The 25,479-nt window shown below is 40.6% G+C and overlaps 1 protein-coding gene across 1 annotated transcript in view; it reads right to left on the bottom strand.

Moving 5' to 3' along the window:
* GUCY1A2 (guanylate cyclase 1 soluble subunit alpha 2) overlaps window positions 1–25,479 on the bottom strand; it is a 1,233,955-nt gene that overhangs the window by 566,930 nt on the left and 641,546 nt on the right. The window contains exon 5 of the mRNA XM_069203198.1: window positions 11,332–11,817. Coding sequence (XP_069059299.1) covers window positions 11,332–11,817 — 486 coding nt within the window. The remainder of the gene's footprint in view (window positions 1–11,331; window positions 11,818–25,479) is intronic.

The following is a 25,479-nucleotide window of genomic DNA, read 5'->3' as shown; positions in this document are numbered from 1 at the left end:
AATGAACTTCCGGTTATTCAAAGGTATTGATAGTTGTGCCAGCATTGGTTGGAACTAAAGGTTCATTTGCTTGAGTGCAGCCTGTACTTGGGTTTGCACCAGAAATGTCCATGGTGCAAAATGATGCATCAGTGCCAAGTGTATATTCATTAGATTATAATCAGAACTAGCCCAGATTCTATTAAGCTTTTGCAGCACACAGAGATATCAATTATGCAAAGATTCATTCTGCATTACAGGGTTAAATAGTTAATTTTTCAAAGTCATTCAACAATGATAGTGGCTACAAGTAACTACCACTTCATAGCAATTAATAATCATGCCACCAATTATACAAACTTTATTAAACATGCACTAGCCCCCAAATGTCTACCCAGAATATGGCATATAGTTATGCTTGGTCTAATTTTATTCACATTTCTCAGGCACTCTCAATATCCTGGATGAACCACTGACCTCCATAATTAATTTGCTCTAGGTATTCCCATATTACATGTTTGCAGTTTTCAATCTGTACATTGTACCAGATACAGTTTTCAGATTATTATTATGAACCTGAGAATTAGTTAACTTGTGTTGGTGTCCAGCCTGTTAGTATCAACCAAAAGTGTATTCAAGAAAAAACTCTGCATCTAAAATTGGCAAAACCAAGTCATCAACCCTCTTTCCATTACAGGGAGAAAAGAAAGTGTTACATTTACCATAAACTAGTGAAATGAAATCCCTACTAGTCTGTGTGGACCAATTGAGGTACAAAATCCAGAAGGGAGATTGCTTGGAAGGTTTAAATAATAAGATCATAATGGTAAATACTTTGAGAAATATCTGTTAAATGTATTCCCAACTTCAACTTGAGTCACAATAAATGGAAGAAGTCTAGCAATGGAGACAGTTGTATTAGACTTCCCCTTTCAATCAGGAACTGCCTGCATAATTTCTGATGGTAGGTTAGAGTTCTTTGCAAGAGAATGCACTCTTGGTCTCCCATTGCTCCATGTTTCTCTACCCAACAACCTAAACATTACATTATGACCAATAGTTACTGGATTAGTCCAGTGGCTTTCGAATTTAGAGAGAAATCTGACCAATCTAGACTATTTAGCCACAATGTACTGCAAGTTAGAATCGATTACAGCTAATTGTTGAAATGCTTGTGCCAGGTCAACAAGTAGTAATTCTGAAAATCTGGTAGATCCCTTAATGCCAGTCTAGAGTTGAAGTCGGGCAACTGCTTAACCTAACCTCCCAAACAAATGCAGATAAAGGGCACGAAGTTTGCTGAAGCCGTAACCGACAGCGTCAACCGCTGTCTTTCACAGAGGAAGGGAGAACACGCCGTCGGAGAAACTCTGCTCGCAAGGATGCTGTAGGTGCCTTGTCATTGAAAGAACAATGGGGCGCATACCATAACAAGACCCGTGGTGCATAATTCCCACATTTGAAGGCGCTTGCTCTTCCACTAACCGGCGACGCACGCTAATAGTCGGCGCAGGCCCCTGGGTTAACGAGGATGAGAACATTTATGGACCTGTGTTCACGCTTGAGCTCAGACGGACCGAGGTTGACCATCTCCGCAGTTGCGTGGGCTTGTTACTGCCAGCCATTTGTATGGCAAACACCGCTTGTTCCTCAATTTGTACGATAATGCGGCGAGAAGGACTGTGCTGCTGCTGAGGTGCATCAATAACTGTCGTCCCTTATACCCTGTACATGATAGGGTCCTCGCTGTGCTAGCACCCACAACAAGTTAATATTCAGAAGAACTGTTTGATCCCATGGATTATTCGCCCTTGCAGCTATGGGGAAATCACAGCCCACTAGAACAGCGGGTGACACCATGAATATACCTGACACTGACCCTACGGAAACACTATCACAGAGTGAACAGTTTCGTCACCTGACATCCACCCTGCATAGTCATTCTGAGAAATGTGAAAACATTTTGCACGCCATATTTGACACTAAGACCTCATTGGAAACTAAGATTGATTCGGTGTCATTGGAAGTAAACCTATTGAGAGCGGACCATCGTAAACTCGCAGAGCACGTTACTCAGGCAGAAGCAATTACACAGACTGTACCACTGACTTTTCAATCATTGCAAACGCAACTAACATCCATGCAGAAGGGCTGAAGACGCAGAGGTTCGCTTGCAATGTAATAATATCCACTTTATTGGATTTCCGGAGCGTTCTGACCTCCCCAGCGCTGAAATGTTTCTGGAAAAATGGCTTCGATCTACGGTGTTCCAGGATAACTCTCCATAGAGAGGGCCCACCGAATACCGGGCTGACCTCCTAAGGCAGGAGCCCCTCCGCGCCCTCTCATAGCTTGCCTCTTGAATTATCGCGACCGGAACTTGATCCTACAACTGTTCCGCACCAAAGGTCCCTGGCACTTTGAAAATACATCGATAGCTGCCTATCCGGACTATACAAGGGAGGTGCAACGAAAAGGGGGGTCCTACATGATGGTTAAACAACGACTCCGTGCCCTACAAATCAAATACGCTTTTCTATATCCTGCAAAACTCAAAATTATGGATCAAGAGACAATACATATTTTCCAGTCCCCTGAAGACGTACGGACCTGGCTACATGCTAAAGGACTAGCGGCGGCAATGGAGGAAGTGGAAGAAGTGAACACATGGATCACTCCTAACCGAGACGTCGTCGAAGGAAGCCGCCCACCTCCCGCCCAAACCAGACACAAGCAGCAGCAGAACGGGCTCGAGCAGTAGAGACTGCCACACAATGTCATAATAATTCCTTCATTGCTCTTCGCTCGGATCACATACCTACGTCAGGATCAGATACTGGATCCAAGACCTCTTTGATCAGCAGTCCTAAGACACCACGGGCCTGATTCTAATGTTGGCGGGCGGCGGGAGCCGCCCGCCAAGCTACCGCCGCTGAATGACCGCACCGCGGTCAAAAGACCGCGGCGGCCATTTAGACATTTCCTCTGGGCCGGCGGGCGCTCTCCAAAAGAGCGCCCGCTGGCCCAGAGGAAATGCCCCTGCAACGAGGACGCCGGCTCAGAATTGAGCCGGCGGAGTTGCAGGGGTGCGACGGGTGCAGTTTGCACCCGTCGCGTATTTCAGTGTCTGCTTAGCAGACACTGAAAAACTTTGCGGGGCCCTCTTACGGGGGCCCCTGCCGTGCCCATGCCATTGGCATGGGCACGGCAGGGGCCCCCAGGGGCCCCGCGGCACCCCCTACCGCCATCCTGTTCCTGGCGGGCGAACCGCCAGGAACAGGATGGCGGTAGGGGGTGTCAGAATCCCCCATGGCGGCGCAGCAAGCTGCGCCGCCATGGGGGATTCAAAGGGCAGCGGTAAACCGGCGGGAGACCGCCGGTTTGCCTCTTCTGACCGCGGCCGAAGCGCCGCAGTCAGAATGCCCTGCGGGGCACCGCCGGCCTGTCGGCGGTGCTCCCGCCGACCCTGGCCCCGGCGGTCTTAGACCGCCGGGGTCAGAATGACCCCCCACATGTCACACCTGGATTGGTCGATGACCTTATTTGACACTCAATAACCAGGGCCCCGGAACGGGGCGTCTCTATGCTTGTGTTGGCACTACCCCACCAAGATGTATCTTTGGACACGTTGTTCATTGAGACATTGTGATAATTGTTACTTAGCGCCTTTTCATGCGCATTGGGAGGTAAACTATACAGTTGCGGCCCTGAGGGGACTGTTGTTATTGTTGGGGTTGTTCTTTATTGGTTTACTGTATGATTTACCATGCTTAACACTACATAGGTATGAATGACATTGATGTTCTGGGTACGGGGACACACTGCTGCAACTGAATATGGATAGGCACAGACACGTAAATATACTATGTAGCTGTGACATACTGTTTGATATGCATTGCTTCAACACCAATGAATGATGTCTCATAAACCGCTGTTATCCCGGGTCCCACAATATAGAGTCTTGACCTGGAATGTAAGGGGTATGGCAACATATACCAAACGGTATAAGGTACACTCATATCTCAAATGACACGGAGTACACATAGTGATGCTCCAAGAGACACATCTTACAAAATCAGAACTAAACAAGGTGCGCTCTCGATGGCGAGGTCAAACATATGGCACTGCTATGTCTGCATATGCTAGGGGTGTCCTAATATGGGTGGCCCCTGGAACTCCCTTTGCCCTCATGTCGCAGATAATAGATGCGGATGGCAGATATGTAATAATAGAAGGTAAACTGGATGGCACACCCATTAATTTGGCAGCTATCTACGCCCCAAACGCAAATCTGACACCATTCTTAGATTCGCTCATGCCAATCTTGTTCCACGATCCACTCGCCCCAACGATCTGGGGAAGGGACTTTAATTGCATTTTGGACCCCCAACTGAATCGTTCTTATCCTCCACTGTCAGCAGCCCCCAGCCTTCGAAATGCCCACCACTTCCGGTCCTGGAGTACACTTAAAAGAACTGGCTAAAATAGAACGTGATCTACACCAAGCGGAAATACATGTTGCGGAGAATACCGTATTGGCACTACAGCTACGTCAACTTAGAACTCGTAGGCATGAAGCGGAATCCACTTTAAGACATCAAGACTACCGCACAGGCATGGCACTACAACATGCCCAGGTAGATCAATTGGGCAAAGTGCTCGCCTGGCTTCTTCGGGAGGTACACCATGGCACACCGGCTATGTCTATCACGATGCCGGATGGCACAATGTCTACATCACAATTAGCAATTAATGATACTTTTCGTGCCTACTATCAACAGTTATACGAGCAACCGGCTGGCCTAGGTGTGGAGTGCACACAGTTTCTTGAATGAATTATCCCTTCCTAAGCTAACGGACACACAACGCATAACTATAGAGGGACCAATACACTTAGACGAGATTGACGCAGCTGTCAAACAGATAGCCTGTGGCAAAACACCAGGTACCGATGGTTTACCCATTGAATATTATGCTGCATTCCCCACCATCCTTTTTCCTTGATTGCTAGAGGTTTACCAAGAGGCATTTGAACGGGGCTCTCTACCACACTCTCTACGTGAAGCCCTCATTGTGGTGTTACCTAAACCAGGGCGGGACACAAATGACGTAAGGTCTTATCGTCCTCTGTCATTACTCAACCTAGTTTGCAAAATTCTAGGAAAGATACTAGCTAACCGACTGCTGCCCGTGATGCACTCATTAGTCCACCATGACCAATCAGGTTTTATACCAAACCGCACCACATTTCTTAATATTAGACGCCTCCTACATTTGATACACAACACAACAGAAGATGACACGCACCGTGTAGCAGTCTCTCTAGATATAGAGAAGGCCTTTGACACGTTGGGATGGGATTTCCTTTTTGCATGCTTAGGAAAAATGGGATTTGGACCCCGTCTCTTGCGGTGGGTCAGGACGCTATATGGTGAACCATTGGCACGAGTACGGACGGGCCGGGTAATATCGAGCTGCTTTAACATACAACGCGGCACACGGCATGGCTGCCCGCTATCGCCGCTCCTATTTGCCTTGGCTATGGTACCCTTGCCATGCTATCTTCGCACCAAGGCCGAAGCCTGGGGGATATGGGACTCACAGCGCTTTCATGTGGTGTCCTTATATGCAGATGATGCTCTTATTTACATCAGAGATGTGCGCACTGCATTATCTGAGCTAGAGCGGTTACTGTTACGATTTGGGACAGCATCGGGCCTCCAGGTCAATTGGTCAAAATCATGTGTGTTTCCACTAATGCTATGGCCCCCCGCTACACACTCCGCTACAAATAATTCACGTTTACAATGGCAATATGACACCTTCAAATATCTAGGAGTTCATATTTATCACTCACCTAAAAACCTTCTAGATCGGAATTTAACTAGAGCGTTGATAAAAACACGCTCATCCCTCGCCTTCTGGCAGTCATTGCCACTATCACCAATTGGCAGGGTGGCGATCTCCAAGATGTTGATCCTACCCAGGATGCTGTATTTTTTCTCAGCCCTGCCTATTGTGATACCACGTGTTTTTTTTAAGGCGCTGAATAGTCTGCTGTTAGACTTAATATGGGGGGACAAACGCCGCAGAGTAGCCCTTTCTATACTCCTAAGACCGTTACATGAGGGCGGACTGGGCGTCCCACACTTTGAGACATATTATGCAGCAGCGCAATTGCAATGGCCAACCTCATGGCTGACCTCCCCGTCACACCCGGAGGTACACGACATACAAGCTTATGTGGGGGACTCTGCGCAATACACTTGGTTAACTGGCACTGATGTGGGTGGCTCCACTAAGACCCCGCTGTTGAGAGTTGCACACAAGTGCTGGTGCCGTTATCTACATCTTGAGGTATCATTGACTCCGTATTCACCGGAGATACCAGTATGGGATATTCCAGTGATAACACATAACATACATGCCCATACATAAACCCTCTGGGTGGCAAAAGGGGTTACCCGGATGGAACATTTCTTCTCAGAAGGCATGATTAAACTCTTCCCAGATATGATCGCAGAATATGACATTGCGCCGGGGCAATTTATTACTTATTATACTATAATACAAGGCATGCGTTGTATAAGGGACCCGGGAATAATGAACCACCTACTTCCCCCGTATTACACTCTATACTATCGGCAGCGACAACTAACTGCATTGTTACCACCCTATACACAGCACTGCGTGCACCTACCAGCACTTCATTACAAACAGCACACGAAAAATGGAATGCGGCGCTGTCACACCCATTGACCGCACCAGAATGGCATTCAGCACTGCGCTCAGTAAAAGAGATCTCCCGTAACGCCAGGTTTAGGTTCACTCAATTCAACTATATACATCAAGCATATTTAGACCCACAACGCCTCCCCAGTATGTACCCGACACATGAACTGGTTTGCCTGCGTTGCACGGCATCCCCAGTAGGATTCTATGATATGGTATGGGACTGTCCAACATTACAGGTTACTTGGTACAAAATATCCGAGATAATATCAGAAATAACGGAACACCCTCTACCCGTGATACCGACCTCTTGCCTGTTAGGTATTCAAACCAAAACAAAAAAAGATACATACATTCATAAGTTAATTGACCTGGCATTTGTGCTTTTTAAACGTAGGATAGCCATGGCATGGAAATCCTCGGTTCCACCATCGATACGGCAATGGCTGAAAGACTTGTTGCTATGGTCAAAAGCAGAAGCTTATCACCTCCGGTGGCTCCGAGTGCGAGGCGTATTCAACAAAGGTGAGGAGTGCTGGGACTCCTTGCTCCTGAAGATGGAAGCTAAAAATTACTTGCATCCACCATGAGTGACGCCTTCTTTACTGACGCGTACACTGTTATTTTAGGCCCACACACAGACTCAGATACCAGCTGTGGTGGTCCTTGTGATCAGTTCCTTATTTCCATTGAACACTTCACACTATGGAACTCGCCACATATATGTTATCCCTTAACATAGCACACAATTATATGTAAGCATGGTACTTGTTGAGTTTTGTTATTATTTGTTTTTGGCTGTTTGTTATAGTTTACAGATTTAATAACATATAAAATGGAAGTTTGTATATTCATTAGTTTCTTAACCAAGCAGAAAATGTACCGCTGTAATATCTTTTTTCTCTTTATTGCATATATGGCACTGAGTTGCTTTTGGAATAATGTTACCTGAAACAACGGAATATCATGATGCACTGCATCACTTGAGTTTAAACATGTAAAAACTAATAAATAAATATAATTTAAAAAAAAGCATGGTGTGATAAACCTAACAAGAAAGTATGTATTCAAACAGTAAGCAAATTATTTTCTTTTGATAAATACAAAAACCAATTCATTTTATTTGTTTAAAAAAAAAGTTTTTAACAACTCCCTAAACATCAACAGGTTTGGTTTGGTGCATTAGGCCAGCAGCAGAGAAAGCCACTGTTCTGTTGCCATTGAGAAAGTACTCACGCAGTAGGTGACAGTCCTAGTTTTTGTGGCCTGAAGTGAAAACTGGAGTGCAGAGCATAAACTGCGAGCCGGCTGATGAAACTTGACTGCCCAGAAATTTGTAATATTTGCAGTTTCTGCCTTATGGACAATGGTCATGACTTGTCATCAGTGTGATGTCCTCACGTCTGGGCACACCTCAAATACGACTCGTGCCAGCATTTTGAGCAATGTGAATATGATGTATTTTGCCACTAGAGTAGAATACTCTGCAAGTGGCACAAAATCCCCCCAAAAACCCTGTTTTTAAAAAAAGTAAAAAAAGCACACAATTACCCACACAAGGTGTCTTGGCGCTAGAGAAACATTTATTTGAGACACAATCTAGAGAGGGAACATTTTTTTTCGAACAATTTGCAAAAATTTCAAAAGGCTTCTTTCACCTCCAATGGGTTAGGAAAGGTGTCTCAAGCTTGTGCAGTGACCACTTACCAGGCACAACCTCCAAAGCAGGATTTCTTAAATTTAGTAATGGTGACAGAGTAACATCCTGGAACATCGAAGTGATCTCTTGCTTGCACACTCTTAATGCATTCATTTTTTTATGAGAGTCCTTTATTGTGGTCTTTGTATCCGTTTTCATCAGTGTACTATCCCGGTGAATGCCGTGGCACCTTGCTTGTCGCACGAGGGTGAACCTGCACTGTATTCCGCTTATTTGCATATGCTTTCAGGTTGAACATGATTAGTTTGCTTTAACTGTTCTGATGGTGCAGGGAGACAATGCACTCTGCACTGCAAGCTTGTACATGGTGATAAACGCTGACCGATCTTCCCTTGTTATTTAAAATACATTTTAACTAACATTTCAGAACATGGCATTTTGTAATAATTTTAATCCATATGGATTTTAAAAAAAAATTATTTCTTGTTATTTCTGGCACATTTTAGCGAACAAATCGGATAAAAGCACTGCTTTACGCCTGCTGTATAAGTTGATAGTCTTTTATGCAGTACGGATTCCCCTGATCTATGGCTGTAAACAGCTTTGTGAAAAGCCATGTTATGATGGTGTTGGTTAAAGATTCAAGATTATTTCATGTAATCTCGCAATAAAGTTATTCATTCATTTCAAGTTAACTCAAAAGGGTGAATAGGGAAAAGAGAGAGGCTGTGTAACAATTAGAAGGCTGGTTGTTTAAGGGCTTATAACGAAAGCTCAACGCCTTAAAAACACAACGCTTGTGCATGGGATGCAAGTGGAGAAGTCTAAGGCTTAAAATTAGGCGTGGAGCATCATTCTGTAAAAGTTGTAATTTTGAAGGAGATAAGCAGGCAATCTACAAAGAGAGTTGTTGTTGCCCAACCTGTAGAGAAGGGCCTATATTAAGATTTTCATAATGGAACTCAGTAATTGAGGGAAGACTTTTCCAATAACCTTAGGTATAAAAAGCATGGTTAAGGTGAGCTTACTGAAATGTGCTTCAAAAGAGTTGTTGTTGAAAATAACCCCAACAAAGTTGGGCCACCTTTTTGAGGTCAGCTAAAAAGGGTTGCCGAAAAATGATACCTTACCCTTATCTGTGTTGAGCCTAAGTGTTTTGGTGTTTACCGTATTTATCGGCGTATAACACGCACTTTTTCTCCCTGAAAATAGGGGGCAAATGATGTGTGCGTGTTATACGCTGATATAATGTTAAGGTTTTTTTTTCTGAAATGTCCTCTTAAAATGAGGTGCGTGTTATACGCCGGTGCGTGTTATACGCCGATAAATACGGGTATTTTGCTTGCTGTAGAAAAACAAAATCTTCAACATATGTGAGGATGCTCTGAGCATCAATAATGTAGGAGTAGAATGGAAAAGCAAAGAATGTGATATGAGCAGCAACTGGAGCCACATAAATGCTAAACAGCATAAGATGCAAAGAGCCCTGTGTGACCCGCTTTAAGAAGCGCTTTGAGGGGAGGGCCTGGGCAATACATTTAAATGAATGCTACTTGTATGAACGTAAGTATATTGGCAGACCACTAATAGTGAACGTCACAGCTACTTCCTCAGCAGGGACATCTCTGTACCACCTGCCTGCATGCTACCTTTGGCAAGCAAGTACCACTCAAACTCCCCTGCGGGACAAGTAGCTTTGAAGAGCAAAGTTAGCGACCATCCATTGTAAGTAAATTGATGTATTTACCAATATTCTAATTACAATGTCTGGCCACTCACCGAACTGAGCAACAGGGGAATTCCTTGCATTCCTGAATGCCCTGAACAAGAAATCTTGTTTTGGAGGGCATTACACACACATCCCTACCTTTTTCGAATATATGGTAAGCAGATATAGAAACAGCAGAATTGCACGTCCTTAGTGGAAACTGAAAAAAGGAATTTTGCCCATTCCTGTTTCATAAAACAGGATACACAAATCACTGTCACAAAGTAAGAACCACATCAAAATTATATTGCCCATCAGATGCTTTCAACAAAAGAGAATGTTGTGTCAGAATATCCGACGCACAAATATCATCCCACAAAAATGTTTCAGCCAGAATATCTACCACAATATTGTGAAGGTAAATACATATGTGCAAGTAATAATTTAATATACTTAACTCCACATCTATGTACGTTCAAGATATATTTATATTGTCAAGGAACATATATGGTAATGTAAGCATAGTAAAGCTAAGTATCACTCATGTTCAATTTTGGTATGGTTGATATTCTGGCTATGATATTTTTGTAGGTTGATACTTTACACATGACATTCTGATGGAATATCAACAAATTATATAAATTAAGCAAAATATTGATCATCACATATTATTAAAATAGTCAAATCAAAGCAGAAGGCCAAGCCAAAGGAATGTTCTGAAGCAAAATCAAATTAGCTTGAAAAACATGAAAAGAAATCCCAAACAATTAAATTAACCTACCCAAACACCCACTGAATACCTTACTACTGTTCTTGCCTTTTTTTAATTTTCACGCATGCCTCATTTTTTAAAGAAAAATATTGACCCACCCATGTATTTATAGTCAGCAAAGACTCACAGTCATGAAAATACTGCTGAAGTGGCAGCAAAATTCCACCATGTATTTCCCATCATGGCCAACACAACAACCAAATGGCTATGAAGACGAGCCTAACAAATTATGCAACCAATTTCAAGGAGTACAATACATCACAGCCCATAAACATACACAACACATATTTACATAGTCTTTTGTGGAGTGTCATTAACAAATGTATGTGAGCAGTGAAAGGTCAATAAGTACTGTAAATATAATAATAAATAATCCGTTTCTTCTTCTTATTATTAATAATAATAATAATAATAATAATAGTAACTTAATCAATTACTTGTTTTTTTGTTATGCATTTTACTTAACCATTGTCTAGGTACCTTATATATGTCAAGGAATCCGCATTGATGGTCAAACCTGGTGTACAGCTCGTTGAGCATGCTAATCACTTGCATTGGGGTGCACTGGGCACATACAGCGGTGAATCCAACAATGTCCGAGAAAAGCATGGTGACATCATCAAATTTCCTGGCCTGGACTGACTTTCCCTCCCAAAGCTGCTGAGCAACATCCCCTGGGAAAATAGAGTAGAGGAGGTCCACTGTCTTCTTTTTCTCTTCTTCCAAGGCTTGATGAGTTTGCTCCAGGGTTGCTTTTAGCTTATCCATTCTCTTCTTTAAACCATCTTGAGCCTTTGCCTGCTCCCCAACCAGAATGACATCACGTGTGGCATCATGGATCGGGATGTCAGAAAGATGCAGACCTCTGCCCATCAGTTCATCCAGCTTGTCCACACATGGGGAGCCCAAAAACAGTATGCAATTAGACTCTGATACATGAATCATCTGCCCCTTGATTTCCATGACCTGAAATAGATGAACATTACAGTATTAATAATTTTCTTCAAACAACTGAATCAGAGAAGATAGGCAGTTGTGTTTAACAGAATACCAAAAGACGCATCCAAAGCAGAAACTACACATCCTAACAGTTCAAACCATACAGTGTTGCAGATTGCTTACACCCTCTACAATATGGGAACATATGATTTGAATTAAAACGAACCCCATTCGAACACAACTTTGTATTCCGGGGAACGAGACGGCTCACAGGTGAACCAACGCTTGTGGTTCGATGTCAAGTAAGTGCCGTTTCGGCGTTTTACGATCGCCGTTATTGATGCACGCTTTCATGCCTCTGTCTTGAGCTTCATGTACATAATTGTTTACGAAGCTTCATTATTTTGGTTCGAGCGCTAGCCAGTATACGCGAGCTCCGCGCCTTCACAGACACGGGCGGGACGCGTTCCTGATTTGATACGCCCCGCCCAGCAGGCTTTTCCTCTCAGTGTGGCTATCTACTGACTACCTTTGTTGAAATATACACACAATAGGGACAAGGCTGTAAGCGTCTCACCTATTCTTTCTAACTCCGAACCCCTTGATATATGTTATGTTTTCACTAATTAAGTGATATGACGGATATCGGCTATGAATGATCTGGCGACTGGCCGACACTGCTGTTGTAGTTTGTAGTTTTTTGTTTTTTCGACTAGAGGGTACCCTGTAACCTAAGAACTTCCCTTCACTGAATATTATTTGTAGCTACCCTCGGTTTTGCAATCGTGCGTTTTCTCTATCATGTGTTCTTTCTAGCGGTTTGATAACAATTCACCAGCTATATTTTGTGTGAGAGGCAAGTAGTGACATGTCCATGATGAGATAATAATCCTACCAATTATCATACGGTTTTTAAACGGCTCTTTCTCTCTTTGTGTATGCATATATTCAGTTCATAATGGAATTTAGAGCCTGCTACCTCCCAGAGGGGGCCCACCAGTAATACTTGGAGGGTGAGCAAAATATTTAATTTTTCTATCAGCACTTTAGATGTTTTTGTGTGTATTCCCTTAGGCACATTTGGGCACAAGTCACAATCGTTCTTGCATGGCGTTCTCACGAGGTTATATAACATCCTATCAGGTACAGTGATTAATATAACTGTTGCTGAATAGGTTATCCTTTGACGTTGGTTTCCTTTGTTTTACCTTTTAGGTTTTGAATAAATTAATGCACAAAGCAGTTTTCATAAAGGATTAGGTACGTAAATAGGTCCTGAAGAATCGCATGAGATCAATTTCAACTCATTATAGCGAGAAACATGTTGACCCCTTGATTGAGTATCACGGTGATTCTGTGTACTCTGATTTTTTGTACCCCTTTTTTTACTTGAATTTCTAGTGAAAATTGTTTAAATTTTTGAGTCTAGGGATTGTATACATTATTTTACCATATCCCTAAACGATGTTTTTAACCATGCCAGGGGTTTAAATATCTGAATAAATAGTTTTTTTACCCCTAGTCATTTTTAATCTTTTCCATACCAATCCTCTTTTTTCATCATCTGACCGGCTTTACACCAACTGCCTAAAGATCTCCGGCAAAGAGCCCCTCTGTGGGGCCTGTCAGGCATTGCAGTGCCGGCCTGACGAGGAGCATAGCCCTATGATGAAGCATGTCACCGGACGGTGAGTGAGGGCTCTTGCTTCGAGCATATTGCTCCCCCACTTTTTTCCTTCCACCTTTTTGTTTCTGGAAACCTGGCTTTACAACTATAACCCTCGATCTTTCTCTCTGATTTTGGAACTGTGTGTATACTTTGTCGAGTATACTTTTAAATTGTACCAGGGGCATATTAAACTAGGTTCTGTACACAAAAAAGCACAATGTGATGAGTTTCATTTAGACACCTGCAGTGGAATACAGACGTGATGATGGGGCAACCATGGTGGAACATCATGGGTTTATGTAACATTTGAACACACTGGATACAATATTTTTCTACATAGTATTTTCTCTATATTTATGTTTATTTACTTTAGGAGGACTGGAATATATCTTCTATGTCTATCAGTGTGTTGTCACATGGACATGACCGTCTTTACTCCATATTCATCTACACATGCAATGAAAACATTATTGTATTTTAGTTTGAGAAAGCTCTGTGTTAGACCGAAAGTCACCACCATTAGATTGCTTTCATGTGGGCATTCTTTATGATGAAATAGTTTACAATATTTTCTTCAAACCTCTGAGAATAGGCGTTTATTTGTGACTTTTAACAAATGATGTGTTTTTGCCTCACAACCGACCAGCAAAAAATGAGGGACCCAAGCACAAAGGAGGCATTGATTCCTGTGTTTTTTTTAGTTCAAAACGTTAATGTTGCCACTGACATATTCATCTAACCATAACCTTACACACACACACACACACATATATATATATATACACACACACACACACACATGTGTATCTATATATATATAAATACGTGTGGGGGGAGTAGGTGTGTGTGTGTATGTATGTGTCATGTTCAACACACACCGTGAGTGTGTGTTTCATTTGTAGTACCTATAGGGGGTTTATGACAGTCCCTGTGGCGTGTGTGGGTATTACCAAGCTACGGGAAAGACATCAATAACCTTCCTTTCTACTGTACCCATGTTCTCTGTAGTCTCTCGTGGATCACAACACTTTCATTTGATTTTACACAGCCATGTAATCACATAATCAATTATTTAATGACACATATTTAATTATAAAAGGTCTAATAAATGTTTATATTTGCGAGAAAGGTGCGTTCACTTTTTAATATGAATTCTGCTGGTCGGAAATAAGCGTATAAACTCGCATTTCCACTTCAATACACTGTCAAAGAACATTATTGCATGAAGCAGTGAAATGACTGTTACAATTTTCTGGTTATTTATAGAAATCCCCAGGGTGTTATATAATGTACAGAAGCTTCCAAACCAAGGAAAGCACTTTTAAAATATCCTGTTTAACAAGACTTTTTGAAGAATGCACCATGACATATTTCATATTGCGGGTGTCCCTCTGTAAAAAAATATAACCCCTAGATGATTGAAAAAAGTAATTTCACTTAGCTTTCATGTATGAAAAAGAAACAAAAAAAATTAATGAGCAAATTAAAAGAACATTATCAAACGCCCCCAACAGGCTTATATTGGCTTCAACAATTCAAGCAGTGTATATGGCATTCATTTTTAAAGCAGAAAATCTACCGCTCAATTTTGAACAAATTGGTTAATTATTTAATTTGAAGAGTTTTAATGAAATCTTTGCCCCTAAAAAATAATACAATGGAATACGTTTTTATGCTCATAAGGCGATAGCCTAAACAAACGAAAGTCAGCCACACCTCCACCTACCAATATCCCCCCATTAGGAAAATCACTAATGTTGATTTTCAGTGTCCTCACCTGCTTCAGGCCCCAATTCAAAAAGGCACCCAGACGTATCCTTCAAAACCTTGCACTGTGTGAGTATCCCAACTCATGTACCACGACCAGCAGACATTCCATCATAATGTTAACAAAAGCATATCATGGGGACAAAATCCTGAGGAGCAAAGTATCGTGAAGATAAACTTATATAGATAAGCATAGGTTTACTATACTTAACTCAACATATGTGTACCTTGACAATACGTGTGTGTGTGTGTTTTTATGGTACGTAAATGTGGGGTTAGGTCATGACCAGTAAATCTATACTTACCTACATGCACTTACATTCTCAATGTTTAGGCCCCACAATATTTTCACCAGATTATTTTGGCCTTGTAATATGTTTGTTCTTGATATTGTCATACGAGTCAACCAGCACTACACAACTGCCACACAGACTCTGGTTCATAACCTAACAACAGCAAATTACAGTTCTTTGCCCTACAAATAGTCAACAATCTGCTACAACTATTGCTAAACGCAATGATAAACCAATGGAGTGCATAGGATCACACCATACCCCATGCTTCTCAGACATCACTGCCTGCCTGCCGTTTACCGCATCAAGTTTAAATTCATATTCATTAGGCATAAAGTGCTTTAAAGTTATTGTCTGATAACAATCTGCACTTCATAAAACACGCAAATTAGGATATTTACATAGTAAAAGTCTGCCTATCTAGTCAATAAAATATAGAACAGTAAATGGCAAACTCTGGGTATCCAGCTCTGCATTGCTATGATAATGGAAATCACAAGACAAAAAACTCATTTGTTGCCTAAAGTTCCAAAAGTAATTCTGACCCTGTGCAATGTATGTCCTCCGCCCAATATTAGTTGCCTGGAGTTAGAACAGTAAGAGGCAGATATAAGAGCCCCTAGCACCTTCTTGCGCCACATTAGCATAATTTATTTAATGCTAATGTGGCCCAACGCGGACAAAATTGCCACGCCAGATTTACAAAGTGACACAATGGATGGATTGTGCCACTTTGTAACCCTTTGCGCTACATTATGCCTTCACCAGGCATAATGTATGCAAAAGGGGGTTCCCCCGTTAGGAGGGGCAAAAAAATTGCACTTTTAACGCCTGCTCAGAGCAGGCGTTAAAAAGAGGCACACCATTGTTTACAATGGGCCTCAGTGGGTTTTACAGGATTAGTGTCAACATTTGTTATGCTAATCCTGCTAAGCTCTGAACTAGCGTCAAACATTTTGACACTAGTTTCCTAACTACCACCATGGTGCACATGGTGACATTAGAGGGGCTCTAAGTGGCACAAGAAAAGTGGCGCTGCACTGGGTGCTGCACCACTTTTCTTAAATCAGGCCCTTAATACAACCCTGCCCAAAGTATATATTTTCCCTAATGTTTGTTAAGATGGAGTTGGGCTAGTAAATTTGCCCTCCCCCCAATAATGTGTGTATTTTCCTCAGTATATTACACTTCAGAGATGCATTGTATGATGGTGAACATGGCCTTGGCATGTATTTGCCAACATCTATCTTATATTTCCCTTATAGTGTCACAAACCTAAAGGGCTGTAATTGCCACGTGTAGGTGACTGTCTTGTCTACAACTTAAAGCTCATGGCCTAGCAACATCTTACATAGCCCTGGTCTGGATCTTTTTCTTCAAACCAACTGTGTGTTGCCAGAATTTTAAGATACGTAAGGTAATGTATGACTATTTATCATCCATAATAAACGTTGATGTCCCCAACTCAATTTACTTTGTTAGTACTTCTCTTAGAACTCTGTCACTAATTCTCTATTAATTATCTATGGGGGGCTATTGTTGGAGAGATCCTATGCTTCCATAAGCATCTCTCCCCAATTAACCACGGGCTAGATGGCAAACCATTTTACTGGTTGCAAACAGCCCGGTGAAAGGCATTTTGCCATGTACAAAAGGCAAAATGCAATTCAGTAACTTGGTACCGAATCACACTTTGCTTTTGCGATTTGGTGTTAGGAAGGGGTGTGCTTAGGACGTCCCTTCCTAAAACTTAATAGCACTGGCATGTATGAATGTTTTGCGACCATGAATGCGTTCCCCAAGGGACCGCTCGTCCTTTGTGAATAGGGGTCCCATGGACCACTGCCTACTCAGCGAAAAAGAAAAGAAAACTTGTAATTTATTTTTGTAATGCTGCATTAGAAAAAAAACCTGCTTCATTTAGGAAGCAGTCACAGACATAGTGGTCTGCTGTCCCCATCAGGCCACCATCCCTGTGAGTGCGGCCATTCCCAATGGGGTTGCAAATTGCGACCTCCCTCCTGATTGATGAGGGTAGGTCATTTGCAACCCCATTGGGAATCCCAAACAGTGTGCTTTATACTGTTGTACTTTTTGTTTTGAGACTCACAATTTGTGATTCCCAAAAGGATGTAAATTCAAGTCGCAAAACAAAATTTCATACATCTGGCTTCAAGCCCTCTGTACTATTCTCATCCAGCCCTTGACCTCTGGAGCCCTGACCGCCATCTAATTAATGACAATCTAGCACCTTCCCAATACCATCCCTGTGCCTCTAGCCTGGTTTCCATTTTCAGATGTTCCCGTCGCAGAATTATACCCAGCACACATATCCTAATCGCTCCATTGCATCTTATATTTGTTACAGAAACAATCCATAACTCTCTGTACCTGGTTCCACACAATACTAAAGATTTTTTTTAGGAAACATGAATTACTGTTGTTTGCATCACAGTTGTGTTTTTTGTTGCTGCAGGCCACCAGGGTCTATAGATTTGTTCTACTTTCCTAACTGACATGCTTTTAACATGTGACCATTTGCTGGTTGATGAAGACCGTAAACTGTTGATGAAAGTCAACTCTCTTGTCCATCGAGGAGCGTTGCGATGTTTTCTTTCCAGAACTAGAATTTTGTCTTGGCAACTAAATTGCCTATTTAAAGCACCTGGTATTACCTGGGTGTTTATTTCTATTGTTTGCTAATAAAATTGCCCTTCTTTCTACTAATTTGTGAGGAACCTATAACCTTAATTTCTCAGCTTTAAAAAAAATCCCAATGAAAAAATGTTCATCGTTTTACAATTCCAGGATACAGAACACTTGTTTGAATTACATATGCTTCGGCATTCGATGCAAAAATTATGTTTTTACTCAGTTCACCATTGACTTTATTAAACCAACTGTTAACAAAATAACCAGCAGTTGAGACCACCCTACCCCCAAAAGGCAAACAATCCGTAACAGAATTACGAGCAACCATAAGAACAGAACACACCCATGGAGTCCTTAGCCCTAGTGCAGCAGTTCTGCCAATCTCTATTAAGAAAGAACAGGTAGGTCCTTATGTCTGCGATCAGCAGCCATGAGAGAAACTGAGTGGTGGCAGTCAGAGGTGATATACAAAGAAGGGCTTAATTGGTGCATTCTGATCAGATGTTCGCAGCTTTTCTGCGAGCTCCTTGGCTATCTTGTAAATGTAACAGACATTGCCTGATGTCTGAAGGAAGGAGAAAGTCAAATAAAGGTCACCTTCATGTCCTTAATAGAATCTAGACGTTGCTGCTGACACCGCTCTTGATAAAGGTCCTGATTAGATGTGGCGGAATTTCAACCGGATTCCAGTCAGGAAATATCAGGCTCACAAGCTACAAACCTTATAAATCCAAGCCCTGAGATACCAGACCCAGTTGAAATCGGTAGGGGGTGCAGGCAGGAGCAGCCCCTTTCCCTGTCCGACCCATGCAGCAGAAAATGTTCTAAAAGACTGACACAAGCCTTCCCCTCCTCCACCTCCTCTAGCCACCAATCCACTTTGCACCAGGACTCCTGCCCACACTTTCCAACTGCTCAGAGCAGGTGAAAAATGGCAACAATTTCTTCCCGGAATTGGTGAAAACTATACGGAACAGGAGTCAATAATTATAGGTCCAGGTCTGTACCTATAGGTCCAGGTAGTTATTCCACGTTCCAGGTACACAACTCATTTTTATAAGTTTTTGGTGCAGAGATATCTATCATAATTAGGAAATTGGCTCTCTCATCTCTGCATAAAATCAGACAACCTTATAATCACGGGAAAAGTGTGGTCCATATAATGGAAGAAAGTACATGAACCTAAGATTGGCTGTTTTCATTGAATATTGTCTATTAAACAGTACTGTGTTTTTAAGGTTCAGAATCATTTTATCATATCAAAATGATTTTTCAATATTTTATGCATTAAATTTACATTCGCTTCTTTTCAGGGTGAAATCTGCTTGGGAGCTAAGCTGCTAAATTACCCTAACTACTGTAGTCCAGTATAGAATGTCACAGAGCTTTTTCTAAGGGCTTCACAAAAGCTTTTATTTCCTTCAACCACTATGTTTAAATTGGCTCAAAGCTGATCGCAGAGCCTCTAGGGTGCTCTGCTCTGAACCCATGGCTGAAAAAAGTACCTCAACCCATATTGTAAAAATGATTGAACAATCACTAAAGTACTAAACACGAATGATTTTCACCAATATTACAATAGGCGACATTTTGTGAAATCGTGGAAGGAAAGATGAAATATTTTTCTATAGTTCGCTCTTTTAACTTAAACAGTGGGATAGCAACCATATCCAAAATGTAGTTTGTCATTCTCTTCACCATCGATTTGTGTATTTATATTTGTGGTTTTGTTTCAGTGCATCCTAAATCCACCCCTCTGCACCATCATAGTACAACAGGAAACAGGCCATTTTAGACTAATACTATCTAACCATTTTACTTGCTAAATATTATTAAAATATTTTGTTTTATTGCTGTTTTTACTCTCTTTAATTTTCTTTTTTACGTTAACATAAGTGGCATTTCATTCATAGGCCCTGGACAGATGCACTTTACTAGGGACCTATAAGTAAAATAATAAAATAACCATGACAAATGTGGATAAGCCAATGTTACCATTTTCAGGGAAAGAGCAAACGCACTTTAACACTGGTTAGCAGTGGTAAACTGCCCAGAATCCTAAAGCCAGCAAAAACGAGGTCAGCAAAACATAAAGTCAGAAGGCAAAAAAGTCAAGGGAAACCACGGCCAGAATGCCAGGTCTAACAGTCAACAATCAAAAAAACAAAAACACTATACTATTTTGGTCAAATCCACAATACAAACAATGGCAATAAAGAATTTTATAACACTCTCACCGAATTCTGTAAGCCAAAATACACAGAAGCTAGCAATCCCATTTGTCACAATGTTTGTGACAAGCTGGCTAACCATTACACATCTAAAGCAAATGTGATGGATACCTAACTAAGCAAAATAAAAATCCCAGAGACACAACCCATTTCCAGCAATACCCAGCAACCAAAGGCAAACACAGCTACTACGCTCCTTCAAAGAACTATCACCAAGTGAATTACTGGATTGTGTCAAAACAAGTAAGCCAGACAGATTCCCCTCTGACATATGTCCACATCAAATCTTTAAAAACATTGTACTAGCCACTTCAGCTGACATCCCAGTAAGAACACTCAGTAACTTCTTAATGCTGTTTTCCCAGAAGACCTAAAAAAGGTATATATACGCCTCCTTTTAAAAAAATTCATCTGGACATCCAAGACCCCAACCGCTATAGACCTATGGAAAATGGACCATCCATGGGCAAACTTATAGAAAGAGCAACTTTTACCCAGATGTCACATTTCATTGAAAACAATTCAATACTTTCTGACTTTTAAACATATTTTCATCCAGAAGTTTGATTGGCCATAATCTCTATCTGAGATGATCTTTAAAAAACAGTGGATTAGAACCGGGTTGCTGCACTTCTTTTCTTGGACATTTCAGCTGCCTTGGCACAGGGGACTGTTTTACATTCATCCAAAGACTCCAGGAAGCTAAAATAAAGGGCACAGATCTAATTTGGATTCAATCTTACCTACGCAACAGATCAAATATTACACTCACGCACTCATTGTCTTTTAAACTGTAGAAGATTAAAGCAGGAGCTCCTCACTGCTCAATCATTTTACCCACGCTTTTTAACACCTACATGAAATCACTGCCAGATCTGATCAAAGTTTCTGACATCACCTGCCAAAACTACACAAATGACATGCAGGTACTTCTGAAACTAGAAAGCCCAATGAACATTAAAACATCAAAACTCTTTGATTGTCTACAGGCTGTTGAGTAATGAATGACATGGAGCCACCTCATACTGAATGCCCCCAAAACCAAGACACTTACCTGTGGCAACTGGAAAACATACAACGCTTTCCGCGCCAGGCTTTATGATGAAGGACCAACTGCAAAAATATCTATGGAGGTTAAAAAATACTGGAATTACTGTGGACACCAAACTGTCAATAAATTCACACGTGGCTGAGGTACCTAAATCAAGCTTTCTAACAATGAAAACACTGTGACACATCTTCCTGCACATAGGGTTCCCACACAAGGTTCAAGCTGCTATCTCTTATGTCCTATCAAAATTGGACTATTCTAACGGTCTGTGTCATGGCTCAATGTTGTCGGCTGTGAGAAGGCTATAAAGTATTAAACAATAAAAAATGCTATTGTTTGACTTCTTTTACATGTAAAGCCACAAGCACACATCTCTCCTTCTTTAGGGGCACTACACTGATTACCAATTGGCAGAAGATCATCCTTCAAGCTGCTTTGTATCACATGTAAAGCAATACATGACATAGGACCACTTTTTTTCATCAACAAATACATAGAAAAAACCCTATGCTCAAGACTGCCCTCGTCATAATTCCTACATACAGGAATAAAACAAGGGTGGAACGGCTTTCTCTGTTTAAGCTGCCAAACTATGAAATACCATACCTGCAAACATAAGATCCAGAGCCAACATTTTCCACTTCAGAAGATTAATCAAAAGCTAGCTCTTCCCCACAGGAAGACCATTCTCACAGCTCAAGAATGTACCACAATAATCAGGCAGGACAAGCTATACTTATCACGATTTGGAAAAAAGCTGTTGTGGTATAAATGCACATCATTGTAATCTGAACTATTTCACCTGATATAAGCAGGTACATTTATATTAGAGAAAATTGTATATTATACCAAAGGATACATGGGTATCACAGAACATATCAAAATTGCTGCTTCTATGTACATATCGGTGTACATATATATATATATATATATATATATAGACGATTACGCCTGCTACTAATAACTATAATAAATGCTATGTGTATATTTATGTATATGCAAGTTAATTACAGCTATTTACAACTATAAAAATGTAACACACTGTAAATGTGGACAGCAGACCATGCAAATATTACTGCTTTTATATATATATGGGTATTTACAGAGGGGTTTAATCAAACAAGCAAAACGTTAACAAGCATCATGTGTGCATATATTATAGACCATTTAAATTCTGTTACTGTTAAAAAATCTGTCTATCCCATCACTTCTCCCTCTGATTCATTCCAATCCTCTGACTATTTTGAACTCCCATACATCCTTCTCAATGTTTCACCTTCATATTTTAAGCCATGCCACCCAACTAACCAACACACACAACCTTTACTTACAAAACATCTCATACTTCCCTTTTCAAACCCATTCCTTTCATTCTATCCCTACTCAAACTCTACTAAACACGCAAGAAATTAAGAGCGCAATCCTAACACAACAAATACACAAGAAAAAACAAAACAAAAAATTATACTAACCTACTAATTACTAATATTAGGTTCTGGAGTAGCACGCTACTAGCTGCAAAAAGCACTTCAATGAACCACTGTATAAGTACATTTACAATAATTCCATATATACTATATATATATATATATATATATATATATATATATATATATATATATATATATATATACACACACACACACACACATATATTGTAATTGTAATTGTATTTATACAACACTTACTAACCCTGACAAGGCATCAAAGCACTTTTCAGTGAGTAACGCGCTACTCTGGAAGCCAAAAGGATTAGTGGTGGATTAATGTAGGTACATATAATTATAGTATTAGTTATAGTGTTAGGAAATATTAGTTAATTTGAGCGGTGGGCATGTCAGTCCATTAGTTGGATTGAATAGAATAATGGAGGGATAGAAGAGGGAACAATGCAGAAAGTGTTAATTGGGAGATCATAGTAGTAAGGTGGGGTTTGGGGTGAGTAAGGGAGAGATGGAGGAGGGAAGAGTCTGTAGACAGGAATTTGGGAGATCATAATAGTAAAATTAGGTTTGGGATGAGTCAAATGAGAGATATATGTGGGAAAAGGCAGTAGGGTTGTTTGTTAGATCATAGTAGTAATCTGAGGTTTGGGGTGACCCAGGAGGGATAGAGGACGGAAGAGTCTAGGAAGGGGTATTTTGAAGATCATAATAGTAGAATGAGTTTTTGGATGAGTCAGAGAGTGGAGATAGAGTCATTTTTTTTTTTTTGTGCTAAAGCAATAAATATAAAATATATGATTTCATAGAAAGGGAATATGTGTATATGGAAGATAATATACTGAGATTTAAAGTTGTACTGTATAAACACAGCCTTTCAATTGTTGTGGTATTTGAAGAAAACGTATCTGTGTACTTTTCATAACATTATTCGTATCTTTTCGTCAACATTTCAATAGTGAAATGCTTGTAGATAAATAGTTAAGATAATATTTACTTATCGTGATAGATAAATAAACAGAGACTCATAAGTATCTAATCAAAACAACTTATATATAGAATCTATGCAATGACCTATGAACATGTTATGCATAGAATAATATATATATATATACATATATATAGATATGGCTATATATTTAACTGTGAGTAATATATACATTTTGTAAAGCAGTGCTAAAGTGTATGTATATATTTAAAAAAAGCATAGTTACTATACATATTTGTTCAAAGAAATAACGTGTCAAGATATATGCATAGAATCAAATGCTAAATGTTTACACACATAGGGATATGCAGTACATTGCTGTTTGATTATGGTGGTTGTGTAGGAAACAGCCAATTCTTGAGAAGTCTTCTGAAAATAAAATAGTTATCGTTGATCTTATATTTGGGGGTAAAGAATTCCACAGTTTGGCCATTTGAACAAAGAAAGATGTATCAGCTTTTGTCTTGTTCGAGTATGGTGGGGTTTTGAGGCAAAGTGCCAATCTTGAGCAAAGGTTCCTTTGTTAAATGTATTTGGTGATGTTATTCCTCGGTAAAAGTGGTCCTATTCCATGTATTGCTTTGTGGGTGATGCAAAGCAGCTTGAAGGTGGATATTCTGGTAACCAATGTAGGGCCCTCAAAGCAGGTGAGATGTGGGCTTGTATCTTTACATGTAGGAGTAGTCTGGGCGTATGTTGCTCTTTGTCCTAATTTACCCTGGGAAGGTCCATTTGTAATTGGTCTGTAGTTGTTGGGTCATGCAGGTCCAGGTTTGTGTTCTTTAATAATGGGCATGTGTTTTCCTTTCTAGGTCTTCTGGAAAGATTCCTGTAGTTAAAGAATTATTGTTGGTTCTTATAACTGCTGTGGCAGCAGAGGTAGATAAAAGAATGTTCTTGAAAATGTGTGGTGGAAAAGGTTCAGAAGGGCAGCTGGAAGGCTTGCATGCTTTGACCAGATCCATAAATTCACTTTGCAATATTTGTTTGAAGGAATGCAGAGGCTTGGTTGGTCTATTGTTGAAGGGGATATTTGGAAATGGGTTGGTGCTGATGGTTTTCTTTTGCTTTATGTAGGAGTTTAATGTGTCTGTTTTGGTTGTATAATGATTTGCCAGTTTGTCTGTGAATTCTTGAGTAATGGGATGAGTACCTTCCATGCATTTAGGTTTACGGAATTTAGTGTGAATTTTATCAAATTCTTTATTTGCTGATTTAGTATTTTGAATTCTGTCTGAATAGTACCTTTTTAAGTTTTGAGAATTGTTGATTTGTGTATTCTGTTAAGTTTGTGTAGGTGAAGTTTGTCTTGATTGCTGTTTGTTTTGAACCAGGTCCGTTGCAGCTTTCTGATTTGTTGCTTTATCTTTTTCAGTTCTGTATTTCCCAAAGGTGCTTGTTTTCTTTTGTCCTGTTTTGTTGTTCTTAGCAATACTAGGATATCAAAAGCTTCCTGTAGCCATTCATAAATGCTTTGAACAGAAGTTATTGCTTCTAGATATGTGTTGGCTGTTAGTTGTGTTTCTAAGTATCCAAAATTGACTTTGTTCCAAGGAATATAAGGTGGTCTTGGGAGTTTTGAGTTTAGGTGTTTTA

This window comes from Pleurodeles waltl, chromosome 8, assembly GCF_031143425.1.
Source record: "Pleurodeles waltl isolate 20211129_DDA chromosome 8, aPleWal1.hap1.20221129, whole genome shotgun sequence".
NCBI classification, from domain to species: Eukaryota; Metazoa; Chordata; class Amphibia; order Caudata; family Salamandridae; genus Pleurodeles; species Pleurodeles waltl.
Note: the sequence above shows the minus strand (reverse complement) of the source record. Positions and strands in the feature narration are given on the sequence as shown.